The sequence below is a fragment of the Scyliorhinus torazame genome, chromosome 27 (genome assembly GCF_047496885.1).
Source record: "Scyliorhinus torazame isolate Kashiwa2021f chromosome 27, sScyTor2.1, whole genome shotgun sequence".
Classification (NCBI taxonomy): Eukaryota; Metazoa; Chordata; class Chondrichthyes; order Carcharhiniformes; family Scyliorhinidae; genus Scyliorhinus; species Scyliorhinus torazame.
In genome coordinates, this window is record NC_092733.1 from 13211922 (window position 1) to 13230091 (window position 18170).

The window sequence follows — 18170 nt, forward strand, 5'->3', positions numbered from 1 at the left end:
CCGATCCAGTTTCTCGTTTTTAATTAAGGTCCATGCTTCTTCCGCCGTTTCGAAGTAGTGATGTCTCTCCTGGTACGTGACCCATAGTCGCGCCGGCTGCAGCATCCCGAACTTCACCTTCTTCTTGTGTAGCACCTCCTTGGCTCGATTAAAACTCGTTCTCCTTCTCGCCACCTCCGCACTCCAATCCTGGTACACCCGTACCACCGCATTCTCCCATCTACTACTTTGTACCTTTTTGGCCCATCTCAGAACCACTTCTCTATCATTGAAGCGATGAAATCGCACGATTGTCGCCCTAGGTGGTTCTCCCGCCTTTGGTCTCCTCGCAGGGACCCGATGAGCCCCTTCCACTTCCAAGGGGCCTTCAACTCCCATCAGCGAGCTTAGCATCGTGATCACGCAAGCCCCGCAGTCCGCTCCTTCCACTCCCTCGGGGAGACCCAGGATCCGAAGGTTCTTCCTCCGTGCTCTATTTTCTAGGGCTTCAATCCTTTCAATGCACTTTTTGTGGAGCGCCTCGTGCGTCTGCGTTTTGACCGCCAGGCCCAGGATCTCGTCTTCGTTATCTGTCACCTTCTGCTCCACCACGCGGAGCTCCGTCTCCTGGGTCTTTTGTGCCTCCTTAAGCCCCTCAATTGCCTGTAGCATCGGGGTCAGCACCTCCTTCTTAAGTAGCTCCACACACCGTCTTAAAAATTTGTCTTGGTCGGGCCCCCATGTCGCCTGGGCTTTCTCCGCCGCCATCTTGCTCCTTTTTTCCTCCTGTCCCTATCCTTGAGGATTCTTCGCGATGTAGCCGCTGCCGCCGATATTTTTCTCTTTCGTTGGGGGGGACTCCCTGTTATCTCACCCCACACCGGGTTTCGTCTTGAAAAAATTTCCCCGCTGGGGCTCTTAAAAGAGCCCGAAGGTCCGTTTGGGCTTAGCTGGGCATCGCCGCAACCGGAAGTCCTTAACTACCTTATTAACCTGTCCTGCTGCCTTCAGGGATCTGTGGACCAGCACCCTAAGTGTTATGGGCCAGGGTTTAGAGAACCCCAAAGTGTATCATGGAGTTCACCTGACCCACAACTTTTTATAGATTGTTGTTATGGGGAGCACACAGGCCTACTTTACAGGTGTGGTGCAACAGAGAGCTAAAGTACTTTTAAATTAAAACAATGTTTATTTATGAATCCAGTTTTCACTTTGTAAACCCACAGTAAACAATTTAACAACTATCAACACCAATCATCCCCACAGATACAGTATTCTATAAGTAATCCTTAATCTTTCCTTGCAACATCCATAGGACAAAAGACCTTTTTTAACACAGAGATCAGGTTTAAATGCTCTACTGAGAGCAGTTACACTGTTAAATTAGCAAGTGATCTGAAGACATTCCTTTCATCCAGAAATAAATCAGAATCACAGCTTGTCTTGCTGGATGCAGCTCCAAATCTGCAAAACTAAACTAAACATACCCTGTAGCAGCCTGTTCAAAAACTAAAGTGAAAGACAGACAGCCCAGCTCTCCCCACTCTCTGACATCACTGCAGCTATCTGATAAACACCCATTTCTTAAAAGTACTCTCACATGACACAAAATCCCTCTGAGCTTTCTAGTGCCCTGCCATTCATTGAATAATTTGTCGTGTTACTCCTTCCAAAGTGCCTCACCTCACACCTTTAAGGGTTAAATTCCATCTGATACCGATCTGTCCATCTGACCAATCCATTAATACCATCCTGTAAGCCAAGCCTTTATTCTTCACTGTCAACCATCTGGTCAATTTTCATGTCATCTGTGAACTGATCATCTACCCCACATTTTCTTTTATATCGTTTATATATAATCACAAACAATAAGGGACCCAGAACTGTTCCCTGTGGTACGTCACTGGACACAGTCCTCCAGTGACACAAACAGCCTTCGATCACCACGCTCTGTCTCCTATCATTAAGCCAATTTTGGCTCCAAATTGCCACGTTACCCTGGATCCTACCTTCTTAATCAGCCTCCCATGTGGGACCTTGTCAAAAACTTTGCAGGTGTCCATGTAAACTACATCAACTGCCCTACCTTCATCTACAGGTCACCTCCTCAAAAACATGACATCAAATTGTGAGGCATGACCTCCCTGTGAAATAGCCATGCTGACTATCCCTGATAAAACCTTGCTTCTCCAAGTGGAGATTGATTCAGAATTTTCTCCAATATTTTCCTTACCACTCATGTAAGGCTCACTGGTATGTAATTCCCTGGCTTATCGCTACCACCCTTCTTGAAAACTGGAACTAAATTTAGCTGTCCTCCAGTCCTCTGACATCTCCCTGGTGGCCAGAAAGAAATTATAAATTTGAGTCAGAGCCCCTGTAATTTCCACCCTTGCCTCCCACAGCAATCCGGGACACAATTCATTTGGACCTGAAGATTTGTTCACCTTTAAGCCCGCCAAAACCTCCAGTACCTCCTCACTCCCTGTATCAAAGTGCTCAATAACATCACAGTCCCTCTTGTCTGAATTCTGCACCCAGATCTTACTTATCCGAAGTTAAGACAGGTGTGAAGTACTCATTTAACAACCTACCAATATCATCCGGCTTCACGCACAGATTACCCCCTTGGTCCCTGATATGTCCTATGTAACCAGTAACTTCATACTTGTGACAATAAAAGATGGAGAGTTTGGGTTTGGACCCAGATTCATTTCCTCGATCAGACTGCTGCATAGGGCCTTCAAGGGAAGTGTTCGCACTAACAAATTAAGTTTGGAGTATTGAGGTTCCGGTGGCAATATGTTGGTGGTGGTTGTTGGTTCTTCCAGGGGGTGGCGGATGAGTGTCAGAAGTGTGGGCAAGGACCAGCAAATCATGTACAGATGTTCTGGGGCTGTGAGAAGTTGGAGAAATACAGGGGGGGGGGGGGGGGGGGGTGGCTGTTCAGGGCGTTATCAAAGGGGTAGAGGCCGGGCCGGACCCAATGGTGGCGATACTTGGGGTATCAGAAATGCCGGAGCTGATGGAGAGGAGGAAGTCCCCTTCGCCTCTCTCGTTGCCCGGTGAAGGATTTTGCTGGAATGGTGGTCGACAACGCCACCAGGATGGCAGCCTGGCTGGGGGACCTGCACGACTTTCTCCGGCTGGAAAAGATGAAGTTTGAAATGAGGGGATCAGCCGAGGGCTTTGACACACGGTGGGGACTGTTCAACACCATGTTTGAGGAATTGTTCATCTTGGGGTGGGTGGGGGGGGTTGAGAATATGGGATGAAAAGGAAGGATTGCTAGTCTGCCTGAGAGCTCGGGTTTGGCGCGGAGTTCTGTGGGAGGAAAGATGACGGGAGCAAGCTCTGTGCTCATTACGGTGGATACGCTGGCCGAGGTGATGGCGGTGAAGTTGGAGCAGCAGTTTGGCAAGCATTTTGAGCAGCATGGAAAGGAGATTATGCGAACGCTCAAACAGTTGGGAGATGATACGTTGGCTCCAATAAAGGAGGCTCTTGGTAAGACATCAACGGTGTTGCGGGAGCAAGGACGGGTGTTGAGGGTGGTGGAGGAGGCATTGACGCAGCACAGCAACCAGCTCGCCTCGATGTGAGAGGAGCTGCGGAAGGCAGAGGAAAGTAATAAAGGGCTGAGAGCTAAAGTGGAGGACCTGGAGAACAGGTCACGGCAGAAGAATCTGCGGATCGTGGGTCTGTCCGAGGGGCTGGAGGCTGACGGAGTACTTTTCGGAGATGTTCGCCAAGTTATTGGGAGAGGAGAACACCTCCCTCTTTGAGCTGGATAGGGCTCTGTGGTCGCTCCAGCCAAAGCCAAAGGCAAATGAGCCACCGAGAGCAGTGACAGTTTCTTTGCATAACTATCAGATGAAGAAGAAGGTGCTGAGCTGGGCCAAGCAGAATCAAGATGGTATTGAACAGTCCCCACCGTGTGTCATAGCCCTCGGCTGATCCCCTCATTTCAAACTTCATCTTTTCCAGCCGGAGAAAGTCGTTCAGGTCCCCCAGCCAGGCTGCCATCCTGGTGGCGTTGTCGAATCAACCAGGTGCCGGACATCACGGTAGGCCGATCAAGACGGCGGCGGCTTTTAAAAGGGCAAAGGCAGCGCTTTACAAAAGTAATGTGTGGTTCGGGGTGGTCTACCCGGTGAAGTTGAAAGTTACGCATACCTCCAAGGACGATTATTTTGAGACAGAGAAGGTGGTGGAGGCGTTCGTGAGGCCCGAAGAATTGGGACAGAACTGAGTTGGGCTTTGTTTTCGTATGTTGTTGTTGGGAGAGGATGGTTTGGAAAAGTTGAGGTAATGTGTTGTTTTTTTTCCCCTTTTGTTTAGGGCTTATCATGTTAGGTTGCTAAAAGGGTTGGGTGTGGAGGGGGGTACTCTGTTGGTTTTGTACTAAGTATATGAGGTGAGGGGGCTCTGGCGGGGGCCACCTCGCTAGCAAATGCGAGTTGGATGGTGAAGGGGAGAGAGCTGGGCACAGGTGCCGCAGCCAGCTTAGCCTATGTGGATATGGTTGGATGGGCCTGGGAGGAGCGATTGTGGGTGGGTTGGGGAGTATGTAGAGAGAAATAGTTTTGAGAGGCAGTGATTGGGAGGTTTCGGGGGGGGGGGGGGGGGGGGAAGAGAGAGAAGGAAGGCGGGGTAGCTGGCTGATGGTGCCGAGGGGCAGGGCCTGTGCCCACTCGGGGGGCCGAGGCCAGGTGCCCGCTTGCAGGGAGGGGCCAGGTGCCATGGTCATGACTAATAGGAGGGGGAGGGGACATGAGACCCCCCCCCCAGTCCGAATGATCACTGGAAGGTGCAGGGATTGGATGGACCGGTGAAGCAGGCGCGAGTTTTCTCGTATTTGAAGAGCTTGAGAGCCGATGTGGTGCTGTTGCAGGAGACCCACTTGAGGGTGAAGTAACAAGTTAGGCTTCGGAAGGGTTGGATGAGGGGGGTGTTCCACTCAGGCTTTGATAGTGGCGGGGGTATGGGTACTAATGGGTAAGAGAGTTAGGTTTTAGATGGAGAAGGTGGTGGCAGATGAGGATGGCAGGTATGTTAAGGAACGGGTGCATTGGAGGGGAGGTTGGTGATGTTGGTTAGCGGGTATGCCTGAATTGGGATGATGTTGGGTTCATGAAGAGGATGTTGGCCGCATACCAAGCCTGGATACGCATCAATAAATTTAAGGTGGAGATTTAAATACAGTGTTGCATCCAAAGGTGGATTGGTCTCAGCCGCACTCGTTGACCCCTTCTGGGAGGGGAGGGGGGGCCGGAGGGAGATAGGAGAGCTGACCCATGGCGGTTCTTGCTAACCAGGCGTAGACAGTATTCTCTTTTTTCAGTGCAAAATGCTTACTCAAGGATTGACTTCTTTATTATGGGGAGGTTATTGCTATCGGGGGTGAGGAAAGCGGAATACTTGCCAATTGTCATTTTGGATCATGCTCGCCACATGGTGTATGTGGTCCTTGAGAAGGTGCCTGCACAGAGGCTGAATGTGGATCCAAGTTTTTGTGCAAGGATGGGAAGAGTGATTGATGATTACGTGGGTTCAATAAGAATGGGGAGGTCGACTTCCGGTGGCGGCCATGGTGTTAGTGGTCGCACACAGGGCAGCTCCTGCTTGAAGGCACAGAAAAGAGCTCTTTTTACCCGATACTGGGTGGAATTGGCTGAGACGGTATAGGTGAAAGTCGATGGAGTTGTTTCCCCCAGGAGTGGTATGCCTGCTGGTTATCAAACCCGGCAGAAGACGGTGGGAGATCTGGCTAGAGAGTTGAAGGAAACCTGTGCTGCAGCAGCCAGTGTAAGGATGGCTGCAGGGGAAGGGCTGGTGCAAGATGAAAGGGCCCAGATGGACTAGTTGATGACTTTTATTGAGGAGGAATTCTGCCAACAAAGGAAGAAGATGGGAGGATCGCTCGAAGGCCATTTAAGGTGCTGTGGCACCCCTGACGAGTTCGATGGAATGGGTGGAGAGGTGTTTGGAGGTGCAGGGGTCGCAGATTCGGGAGATCAAAGGAGTGATCTCCGACCATCGCAATCGTGTGGTGGCTCTGGAGGCGGAGGTGGGGTTCCTAGCAGACCTTTGTAAAACGTTGAGGGCAAAGGTGGAGGAGCAAGAGAATACCTCAAGAAGGCAGGACCTGCGAATAGTGGGTGTGAGTGCCACGAGGTACGTCTTGAAGATGCTGGCGGGACTGGTGACGTAAGGAGTGCTGGATAAGGCCCCTGAAGTGGACCAAATGCATAGGTCCCTGAGGCAGAAGCCTACAGCTGGGGAGCTGCCGCAGGCGGTCATCATGAGACTCCACAAATTTGTGGAGAAAGAGAAGATTTTGTGTTGGGGCAGGGGGAAGCGTATCTGTGACTGGGAGGGGAATAAGGTCCGAATTTATCAGGACATCAGAGCCAAGTTGGCGAAGTAGTGCGCAGGGTTCAACAACACCAAGGCGGTGCTGTACCAGCGTAGAATCAGGTTTGGGGTGCTCTACCCTGCAAAATTATGAGTGACGTTCGGGGGCCAGGAGTATTATTTCGATACTCCAGAAGCGACCAAAGACTTCATTAAGGAGCATAAAGTAGGGGAGAACTGAGTGGACAATGCTTGGGAATCTGTGCTCACCCCAGTCCAACGCCGGCATCTCCACATCAGAAGTGGGGGTTGGTATTGGGGGATTTTCGGCCCTTCCAGTTTGGAGGAGGTCCGTTTTGGGAGGTTTGCTGTTTACTGTTGCGACTGTAAGGGGTTGTAGTGGTGAAAGGTTTATGTGGGGATGGATGTTCCCATCCCCCCCTCCTGTTTTATGGAACTGTTTGTGTTCAGCATTTTGTTCAGCCACTCAAGTGGATAGAGCTGTGAAGAAGGCCTATGGTGTGCTCGCGTTCATTAACAGAGGGATTGAATTTAAGAGCCGTGAGGTGATGATGCAGCTGTACAAAACTTTGGTAAGGCCACATTTGGAGTACTGTGTACAGTTCTGGTCGCCTCATTTTAGGAAGAATGTGGAAGCTCTGGAAAAGGTGCAAAGAAGATTTACCAGGATGTTGCCTGGAATGGAGAGTAGGTCTTACGAGGAAAGGTTGAGGGTGCTAGGCCTTTTCTCATTAGAGCGGAGAAGGATGAGGGGCGACTTGATAGAGGTTTATAAGATGATCAGGGGAATAGATAGAGTAGACAGTCAGAGACTTTTTCCCCGGGTGGAACACACCATTACAAGGGGACATAAATTTAAGGTGAAAGGTGGAAGATATAGGAGGGATATCAGAGGTAGGTTCTTTACCCAGAGAGTAGTGGGGGCATGGAATGCACTGCCTGTGGAAGTAGTTGAGTCGGAAACATTAGGGACCTTCAAGCAGCTATTGGATAGGTACATGGATGACGGTAAAATGATATAATGTAGATTTATTTGTTCTTAAGGGCAGCACGGTAGCATTGTGGATAGCACAATTGCTTCACAGCTCCATGGTCCCAGGTTCGATTCCGGCTTGGGTCATTGTCTGTGCGGAGTCTGCACGTCCTCCCCGTGTCTGCGTGGGTTTCCTCCGGGTGCTCCGGTTTCCTCCCACAGTCCAAAGATGTGCGGGTTAGGTGAATTGGCCAATGATAAATTGCCCTTAATGTCCAAATTGCCCTTGGTGTTGGGTGGAGGTGTTGAGTTTGGGTATGGTGCTCTTTCCAAGAGCCGGTGCAGACTCAAAGGGCCGAATGGCCTCCTTCTGCACTGTAAATTCAATGATAATCTATGATTAATCTAGGACAAAGGTTCGGCACAACATTGTGGGCCGAAGGGCCTGTTCTGTGCTGTATTTTCTATGTTCTATGTTCTATTTGTTTGCTTGCTTTTGGAGGAGGCAGCCTGGAGTTCAGGTTTGGGTGGGGGAGGGTAAGTTCAGCAGGGAGCCTTCGTCCTTGGACTGAAGACTGAGAGGGAGTGGGAGGTGATGTTGGACAGGGGCTGCAGCGCTAGCAAATAATGCTGGGGAACGGAAGTGAGGTGGTGGGGGAGAAGGCCGAGAGCGGTGGCCCGGGGGGGGGGGGGGGTTGCGAATTGGCAGGGTGTGAGAGATGACATGGTCAGGGACGGAGAAGGGGGCCATCTGGGATGGGCTAGGTACAGGGTGGAATTAAAGGGGCGGAGGTTAAGATGACGGACGGTAAAGGTCCGTTGACGGTAAAGTAAGCCTCCGGTAAGGCTGGTAACGTGGAACGTCCGGGGACTGAATGGGCCAGTTAAAAGATCGCGGGTGGTCGCGTAACTCAGGAGCTTGAAAGTGGGGGGCGCACCTCCATGTGAAAGACCAGGTTAGGTTAAGGAAGGGGTGGGTCTGGCAGATTTTCCTCGGGGTTTGTTTCAAAATCGAGGGGAGTGGCGATTTTAATGAGGAAAGAAATGGGATTTCTGAGTGCGAAGGAGGTGAGGGATCCGGGAGGGAGATATGTGATTGTGAGTGGGGTATTTGAAAGGGCATCGCTGGTGTTGGTAAATGTGTGTGCCCCAAATTGAGATGATGTGTGTTTTATGAGGGGGTTACTGGCAGCGATCCGGATTTGATCATGCACCAGTTGATCATGGGTGGAGGTTTTAACTGTCTCCTCGAGCCGAGAGTGGATAGATCGAGCCCCAGGTCGATGGGTAAGGTACGAATGGCAAGGGAGCTGGGGGGGAGGGGGGGGGGGGTTTGGAGAGGATGGGTATGGTAGATCCACTGCGCTTTCAGAACCCACGGAGAAGGGAATAATCCTTCTTTTCACACATCTGTAAGGTATATTCGAGGATTGATTACTTTGTAGTGAGTTGGGAGATTTTGGTTGAGGTGGTAGGGGCAGAGTATGCGGGGATAGTTATCACGGAGCATGTGCCCCACTGGCTGGAGATTCGGTTTAGAGCGGGACAAGAGCAGAGGCCGGGGTGGAGGTTTGAATCCGGGTTGGCGGATGGAGGTTTTTGGGATAAGGTGCAAGCGGCGAGTAAGGAGTATGTGGAGTTGAATCAGATTGGGGAGATGTCTGTGGGCATATTCTGGGAAGCCGTGAAGGCAGTGGTCTGGGGGGAAATTATTTTGTTTAAGGCTCGTGCGGATAGGGAAAGGAGGGAGGAACATGAACATCTAGTGAGCGAGATAGTGGAGGTGGATTGGGAGTATTCGAGGGTGCCCACCAAGGACGGATTGGCGAGGAGGAAAAGGTTGCTGGGGCAGTTTGACAGGCTGACAATGGGGAGGGCGGTAAGGAAACTGCGTCGGGCAAGAGGAGTGCAATATGAGTATGGGGAGAAGGTGAGCCGCATGTTGGCGCACCAGCTGCGGAGGCAGGCCGTATCCAGGGAAATATTGAAGATATGGACTGGGGCTGGGGATGTCGGAGCCGAGGAAGATAAACATGATCTTGAGGGAGTACTACCAGGGACTTCATGAGGCGGACCCGGGGGAGAAGTGGAGGGGGACATGGGGCGGTTTCAGAACAAGCTGGAATTACCCCAGGTGGAAGAAGCAAAGAGGCAGGCATTGGAGGAGCCCCTGGAGCTGAGGGAGGTGCTGGATAGTATCAGGGGTATGAAGTCGGGGAAGGCCCCAGAGACAGATGGGTACCAGGCGGAATTCTATAAGGAATTTGCAGCAGAGCTGACTCCACATCTGTTTGAGTGGAAAAGGGAGAACTACCAGGGACAATGAAAACTGTTAAGATTTTAAAAAGTATAACAGGTTGGCAGTTTGGATGCAGACGTATGAAAGAAATATCAAGGAATATATTAGTGTCTATGTAGTTTTGTACTTCACCAACTGGCTTGGTATCAAAAAGCAAGAGTGCAGTGAAGGCATACTCAAAAATGGATTTCAAAAAGGAATTGGAGAGGCAACTGAGAGAAAGAAAATATGCAGGGCTACAGAGAAAGGGCAGGGAAGTGGGACTAGCCAAAACATTCTTCCAGAGAACCAGCACAGGTTTGATGGACTGAATAACCTCCTTCAGTATTGTAAACATTGTATGATTCTAATCAGTAAATCAGAATATTCATTAAAGGTCCAAAGATGTGCAGGTTAGATGGATTGGCCGTGCTAAATTGCCCCTTAGTGTCCGAAAGGTTTGGTGGGGTTACTGGGATAGGGTGGAAGAGTGGTCCAAGGTAGGATGATCTTTCGGTGTGTTGGTGGAGACTTAGAACATAAGAACTGGGAACCGGAGTAGGTCATCTGGCCTGTAGCCACCTAAAATGGCTGATTCCCTATTAATTTGGCCAAAACCCGATTTAAAATAGCTAACCGAAAAGGCTGATGGGAAAAGCAGCCAACAGGACACAAACGGACAGCTGCAGACAGAATAGCGTATTCGGCTCTGGGGAAGTCGGCCCAGATCGATACTCAAGACTATTAGCAGCACATCAACCCAGACATCTGCAGTGTAATCGGCTATCCCCGGGAACAATTGCAACATATTAGCACTTGAATGCCGGACCAGACCTGTCGGCGCCTGCAGTGGCCGAAACAAAGACAGGTGAACGACCACCCCCCGATCGAGGAATCGCCCCATTATTGGAGCATATCGAACACAGTGATTGGGAACAAGTCCAATCACTTGGGACTCAGGGTCAAGGGCCGCCCCGAGAGGCGGGAAGCCCCAGGACCCTATAAAATAAGGGGCCAAGTTCAGATCTCGCTCTCTCTCCCTTCTTCTCCTGCTCGCGTGCTTCGCAAGAATATCGATCAGAAACTGTAAGTTTGACTCCAGCGATCGCTACCCGATAGAGACGCCTAGCCATCGACCCGTATCAGCCTTTTGAATCCCACGGGCCAGATCCGATTCGATAAGCCATTCGTTTCCCTGACCTGGTGGGCCCTTCCTAAAGTTAAGTATTGGCCAGTAGTGGTAGGTTTCGATATAGATAGTAGGATTATTGTGTAAGCATTTATTGTTGGACATAATAAATGACCGTTGATTTCAATCTTACTAAGCGGCGTGCTGACTTATTAATCATAACTCGAGCTTGAACCACGTGGCGGTATCAGAAAGATACCTGGCAGCTCGTGAGCAAAGGTGACATAATCAGAGCTAATAAAACTAAGGCTAAAAAGACCAACAGGCCCCTCGAGCCTGCTCCACCATTCAATGAGATCATGGCTGATCTTTGTGGACTCAACTCCACTCTCCGGCCCGTACACCCCAAATCCCTTTATTCTTTAGAAAGGTATCTATCTTTTTCTTAAAAACGTTTAAAGAAAGAGCCTCAACTGCTTCACTGGGCAAGGAATTCCAGAGATTCACAACCTTTTGGGTGAAGAAGTTCCTCCTAAACTCGGTCCTAACTTAATGGGCCGAATGGCCTTCTTCTGCACACCAGGAATTCACTGATTCTACGATAACATAAAGAACATCCAGAAATTTCATACTTACTACCACCAGAAGAGGTTTCCTCACACCATCAGTCACAAGTTTGTCATAAACTGAGGCTTTGACTTCAATATCTATTTCTCCGATTATCAATGGGACTATGACATAAGGCACAGCAACGGATCCTTTTCCAGGGACAGTAACTTGTTGTCTGTATCTCTGTGTCTGCTTTGCACTGCTGCAAAGGTTTTCATTGTATGGAAACTCTACACGCACCTTGAATTTAAAAAAACAAGTCAATGATAAAATAATATTAAACGGTGGAATTATTTTTGAGGAGAATCTATAAAACATCCTCATTTAGTCAAATATTATAAATGCAACACTCCCAACTCATTTGCTTCAATGCACCTTTTCTGATTTGCAAACTGGAGATTGTGAATACTATTTTCCTTGGCAATATTCCTTGTACAATTGAACTGTAATTGACTGCAAGTGTATAAAATTACTGGCCTACATTCACACAGCATCATCTCAGTAACAGAATAATGCACGGTGTGGAAGACAAAGCTCAATCACAGAATTGGGGTCAGAAACTAATTGTAATGGCCACAGAAGCCTGCTACGAAGCGAAGCAAAGGCTCAGCTGCTTGAAATGCATGCTGTGACCAGGGTTTCCTGCATAAACCTATATCTGAGTTTTTTCAAAGGAGTAAAACAACAACCAAGACCTGAAGCATCTGAGCAGTGCAGCAACTGAGAGTGGCAGCAATTAATTTCCCCTCCTGTCAAAATTTTTCAATGAAACAAATCCACAGGAATTTGTTATGGTCAGCAGTGGCATCACATTGTTACCAGTGCAGTAAGAGATTTTCTATTTTTTAATAAAAGTTAGCATCTCTTAGAAATTGACATTTGTCAACTGCAAACAGCCCTAAGTTTCCAATTGCTGACCTGCTGTTTTTTGAGACACGGCTTTCATTTCTCAATATTCTTGTGCTAAACCCAGGACAAAGATATCTATGGTGCTAGATTATTTTTATTCCACCTTTATTAAATTATGCTGTGGATAATATGACCTGGCTCCAATATTGCATGAGTCAACATTGCATCTGTTAATAGTCTCCAATTGCAACCAAGGTTTGTGGCCCTGAGAAATGTACCTTATTTACCTTGGGTCGCATTAATTTCTCAATAAGGGCAACACCCTATCAATCTTTTCCTGCAGCCTACCACCTGCAATCTCCCTTACCTCTGTGAAGCCTTTGAACATATTGGGTGGGATTGTCCGGTCCTTCCTGCCGGTGGGATCTTCTGGTCCTGCTGAATGTGAACCCGCCCCCTTCGCAGCGGGTTCACTGGCAGCGCAGTCTGTGAGCAGTGTAATTGACTATTGACTTCAGCGGGAACAGTTAATCCCACCAGTGGCCACTCTGAGCCACCATCGCCACAGAAAAAACGCCTCTGGGTCTGGAAAAGCCTGGCCATTGTCTTCCAAAATCTATACACTTGTTTCTCACGATATCAGGTTTGAACCATTCCAATCAGCTGTTTTACCCTCCTACAGGACCAGAAACCCCAAATGAAAGTGACAAAGAACATTCCCTGTGATTTTGAAGATGTTACATCCTCCTTTACTGTCTTTATTAACCACTCTCCAGCCTTTAACACCATCCACTATAATCATTCATCAATGGAGAGGTGGATTCAATGGGAAATCTGATTGACCGCGGTGAGACCAGAAGATCTTGCCACCGCCAGTCAACGACAGGCTGCCTTCTGCCACCAAGAAAAACACAGTTGGGAGACCAGGAAACCTCGCCCATGATTTCAAATCATGGCAGCTGGACAATTTAAATTCAATTAATTACATTTGGAATGAAATACCAAAAGAAAAGACCCGCACATCGAGACTTAGGAACAGCTTCTTCCCCCAGCTACAAGACTCCTCAAAGATTTTCCCTTGGACTGATCTGTTCCCTGTAAGAACACTATTCACGATGCCCTATGCTGCACTTGCTCATGTATTTGCTTTGTTTGGCCCCTTGTCCCGCACTATAACCATTCACTGTCGATGTACCATTTGTCAATGTACTCTTATCGATTATTCTTGTGTCGACAACGTACGTACTGTGTACGTTCCCTTGGCTGCAGAAAAATACTTTTCACTGTACTTCGGTACATGTGACAATAAATCAAATCAAATCAAAAACTAGTACCAGTTATGCTAACCATGAAATTAACAGATTGTCATAAAAATCAAATTAGTTCACTAATACAGGGACAGAAACTCACATCCATATGCTGTCTGGCCTGTTTGTGACTGCAGATCCTAGCAACATAATTGACTTTTATCTGCCGTCTGAAGTCAGCCAGTTGTGCTCAAGAAGGTAGCTCACCTTACCAGCACTGTCTGCATTCCTCGAATGAATGGTAATCTTCTCTGATGAGATAAATACATTGCCAAAATTACCTGAATTTCACCTTCATCATAATTGTACAGGATTGCTCTAATTTCCACTTGTTCATTGCGGATGACAGAATATGGAAGTCGAAGGTCAATGAAAAAATCCTTCTGCACTACGAGCTCATAAGGCTGAGCAACACATATTCCTGCAGGAAGGTACCATCATAATTAGGAAAAGGCGTCACAATTTTAATTAAAAACTTTATACATAGGAACGTAAGGAGTAGGAGTAAGCCATTTGGCTCCTTGAGTCTGCTCCACAATTCAACTGGATCATGGCTGATCTACTTCACTGCATGAACAAACACAATTACCTCCAAAGCTGAAAGCAGTGAAAAGGACAATCCATACTTGTTTCAATTTAATCTTCTTTGTCGCCAGGTTTATCTGTGAATGGAGTGACTATCATCACTGCCTTGCATATGGAATTGTGTGTCTTTAAGCGTGACTGTTGCTTCAATAGGTATTTTAAATAATCTCTTCACTCTATCTACTTCTAATGTCCTCGAACAATCATCACACATTTACAACATCACCCACACAAGATACACAGCAACCAAGACTCCTTTCCAAAAATATGACTCCACCACCTAGAAAAACAAGGGCAGCAGATAACTGGAAACATCACCACCTGCAATTTCCTCTTCAAGTCACACCCCATCCTAAATTGGAAACGTATCATCATTTCTTCACTGCCTGGGTCAAATTATGAAACTCTTTCCTGAACAGCACTATCAATGCTACACCAGACTGAACACAGTAATTCTGCTTTGCCAGTAATACCCACAGCTCATTATCAAATAAAAGGGCTTTACGATCTCTGCTCCAAACTGGCGATATTTCCGTTTTTTTCCTTTGGATAATCACTGATATATTTGGAAATTTTATGGAGCCCGACATGTACTTGTCTTCCACATAAACAGTAGATGAATTCTTCAAGAGTGAACAAGGCCAAATATACTCAGTTGAGAGAGGAGGTTGTGACGACTGGAAGACTTTGGGAATATTGGATTCTAAGTTGGGCAACTTAGGGTTTAAATCCTGGGGTTAGAGTGTGTTTAACTACAGTGGCCATGTTTGTTTAAAAATAATTCTATTTTGCAGGACCTAGGTGCCTTTAGCAGCCATAAGATGAATCGCAAAGAAATGTGTTTTTCAGTCTGGGCTGATGGACTGTATTTTGACTGGGAAAGTCCCTGGAGATAATTTGCTTTGCTGCCTGCAGAGATAATGGGCGGGATTCTCCGTTAGCCGACGGCAAAATCGGCAAAGGCAATTGGGCAGAGAATCGGTTCCAACCCTAAAATCGCGGCAGGTGCCGATTTGCTGCCAACTCGCAATGGTCCAGCACCTCAACAGCGGCGTCAATGCGTTCCAGAATGCACGAAAAGTAGACACCGTTTGCATATCATTAGCGGGCCTGACCCGGCATTCCCCGGGACCTCCGCAATTCTCCACCTCTGATGGGCCGAGTCCCCGACGGCGAGGTACACTTGATCTTTCAAAAATCGTGAAATCGGCATGGTGGCTGCTGAGAGAGAGAGAGAGCAGGAGTACGGAAGGTGTCCAACATCGTCATAGTTTGTTGACAGTTGTGCCGTTGGCCGGGTGGCTTTTGCCAGGGCTGGGGGGAGTAGTGGATGGTGGCCAGCAGTTGGGTTGTGGGGTCGAGGTAGACAGGCATGGAACACCATTACTGCAGCCAGCAAGGCAGCCATGCAGCTGGCACACCGCTAACAGCTCACATTGAACTTAATCCACAGGTCGTATAGGTACCCCCCCCCAACCAGGGCACCCCCCTGGGTACCCTCTGGCCCTAGCCGACACATCAGCTGTATGGGCAAGCTCCAGCACAACCAGTGCCATCTTGTTGACTGGGATGATTCTTTGGGGGCATTGTAATGTGTACATGCGGCTGCAGCTTGTCAGCCTCCCAAGTGTCAATCACGGACCCGGTGAATCCTGAACCATTTTTCTTTGGAAACAATTGTGCTCCACGCTGTAGGAGTGCTAGCCTCTCAACGATAACGGAATCGGTCCTGGTGCGGCGGTGGCTCTTCTGGCGTAAAAGTCCACGGATTCTATGTTGCCGGCAACACTTTGTCTCAGAGACGGAGAATCCCCCCCAATTTGTTTTTCAGCCTGAGCAGATGAGGTCATTGCTGGGTGGAACGAGGGAATGCAGAGAGACATTTTGAAAAGCTGTAGATAGTTAGTTTTGTGAAGAAACTTTGGAGGTGGTGGGGGGTGAATTCCTATCTGCCTGACGCCAAGTCCACACTCTTACCACAGTAAGTTAGATTGAGAGTTATATGTTTTTTTTCTTGCTGTTTAATGGGAAATTGGAAAGTAATGTTCAAGGGGTAATTTGCAAGCTATTCTTTATGGGTGTGAAGTTAAAAAGTTAATATTGTATTAATAATAAAGTTTTGTTTTAGAAATACCAAAGTCCTATTTTTTCATGCAATAATTCCTGGAGTGAATCATTCTTTCCGCACAGTCTTACAAATAAACTAAAATATTGGGCTTTCGGTCCAGCTTCCCAGTAACTGTTGGGGTCGGGTCTAGGATCGTAATAAGATGAAGATCAAAGTGGGTCTGACAAAGAGGGATATTAGAATAGAATTGCAGTTAACCAGAGAAACCAAAATCTTCCACAGGTATGTAAAAAGTAATCAGCTGCAAGAGGTTGGGAAAGACCAATTAGGGGCAAAGAGGGTGATATAAGCTTAGAGGCACAAGGCAAGGCTAGTTTAGCTACTGGGTGCCATGGATGAGAGGCGGGATGCACTGTTCCCGGGGGTGGGAGGGAGGCTGCTACCCACAGCTGTCAACCAGGCCTGGGGACAGATGGCAGAGACCGTGAGAACTGTGAGTCCCATCGCCAGGATTGGCCAGCAGTGCAGGAAGAAGTGGTCCGTGAGATGCAATGGCCAGCACGTATGCAGGGATCACCATGGCAGATGGTGGAAAGTGCTACCAAGGGCAGAAGTCAGACATTGTCAAATGATACAGAACTCCAGAGCTCATCGCAGAGCAGGTCATCATCATCCTCCTTCCCATGGACCAGACCCGCTGAAACTTCCAACCCAGGGCCAGCACCCTGCAGTGAAGCACGAAAGGGGTGGGGGTGGGGGAGGGGGATAGATGGGTGGTGGTGCAGGGAGGGGTGGGGGGGGGGCCTGCCCAGGGGGGCCTTTGAACTTCCGCTGGCCAAGCCCCCTAATTGGCGAACCCGGTGGCGCTTAGATTGTCCTGTGCGCGACGGCCTTGGCATGCACATTTTGCAACCTCCTGTGGCAGCCTGGGCACCAGGCCCTGCCCATCCTGGTCCAGCTCCACATCCTCCTCATTGGGCAAAGCCTGGCATTCATCCTTTTCTTTCAACATGTCGTCCTCTGTTGCGCAGTGTTGTAGGGGATGCAGCAGGCCACCACAATGTGTAAGACCCTCCTGGGGCTATATTGGAGGGCCACTCCAGAGCACTTCAGGCATCTGAACCGTATCTTCAGAACACCGATGCATCACTCGATGATTTCTGGTTCCTGCATGGGAGACATTGTAGCAGGTTTCGGTTGGTCTGAGGCCTCAACATAGGCGTCATCAATCATGACAGCAGCGGATAATCCCTGTCGCCCAGGAGCCAATCCCTCACCCGGGAGAGCATCTCAAAGCTGTTGGATACCACTTAGTGCACGAGGATGAAAGCGGCATGCACGCTGCCTGGATATCAGGCACAAACGTGCATGATGTGCAGCTCGTGGTCACACACATCAAGTGAATTGCACCTCCTTATGCGGCGTTGCTCATAGGGGGACATGCACCCCTTCGATCACCCCCTAGACCTGGGGCATCCCAGCGATGGGACCAAACCCAACTACCAGGAAACCTGGTAGACTCGGTCCATATTCAGGTTGATGTATTACGCCGCCCAAGCATACAGGGCCTCCGTTACAGCGTGGATGCACCTGTGCACTGAGATCTCTGATACCCCACTAGTTCCCCCTCGACACCTGGAAGGACCCTTACAACAAAGAACAAAGAAAAGTACAGCACAGGAATAGGCCCTTCGGCCCTCCAAGCCCGTGCCAAACACGCTGCCCGACTAAACTACAATCTTCTACACTTCCTGGGTCCGCATCCCTCTATTCCCATCCTATTCATGTATTTGTTAAGATGCCCCTTAAACGTCACTATCGTCCCTGCTTCCACCACTTCCTCCGGTAGCTAGTTCCAGGCACCCACTACCCTCTGTGTAAAAATACTTGCCTCGTACATCTACTCTAAACCTTGCCCTCGCACCTTAAACCTATGCCCCCTAGTAATTGACCCCTCTACCCTGGGGAAAAGCCTCTGACAATCCACTCTGTCTATGCCCCTCATAATTTTGTAG

The 18170-nt window shown here is 48.7% G+C and overlaps 1 protein-coding gene across 1 annotated transcript in view; it reads right to left on the minus strand.

The window, feature by feature from the left end:
• The window catches only part of LOC140403205 (complement C3-like), a 297922-nt gene that overhangs the window by 128545 nt on the left and 151207 nt on the right, over positions 1-18170 (minus strand). The window contains exons 20-21 of the mRNA XM_072490957.1: positions 13784-13923; positions 11374-11586 (exon numbers count right to left, since the gene is read on the minus strand). Coding sequence (XP_072347058.1) covers positions 11374-11586; positions 13784-13923 — 353 coding nt within the window. The remainder of the gene's footprint in view (positions 1-11373; positions 11587-13783; positions 13924-18170) is intronic.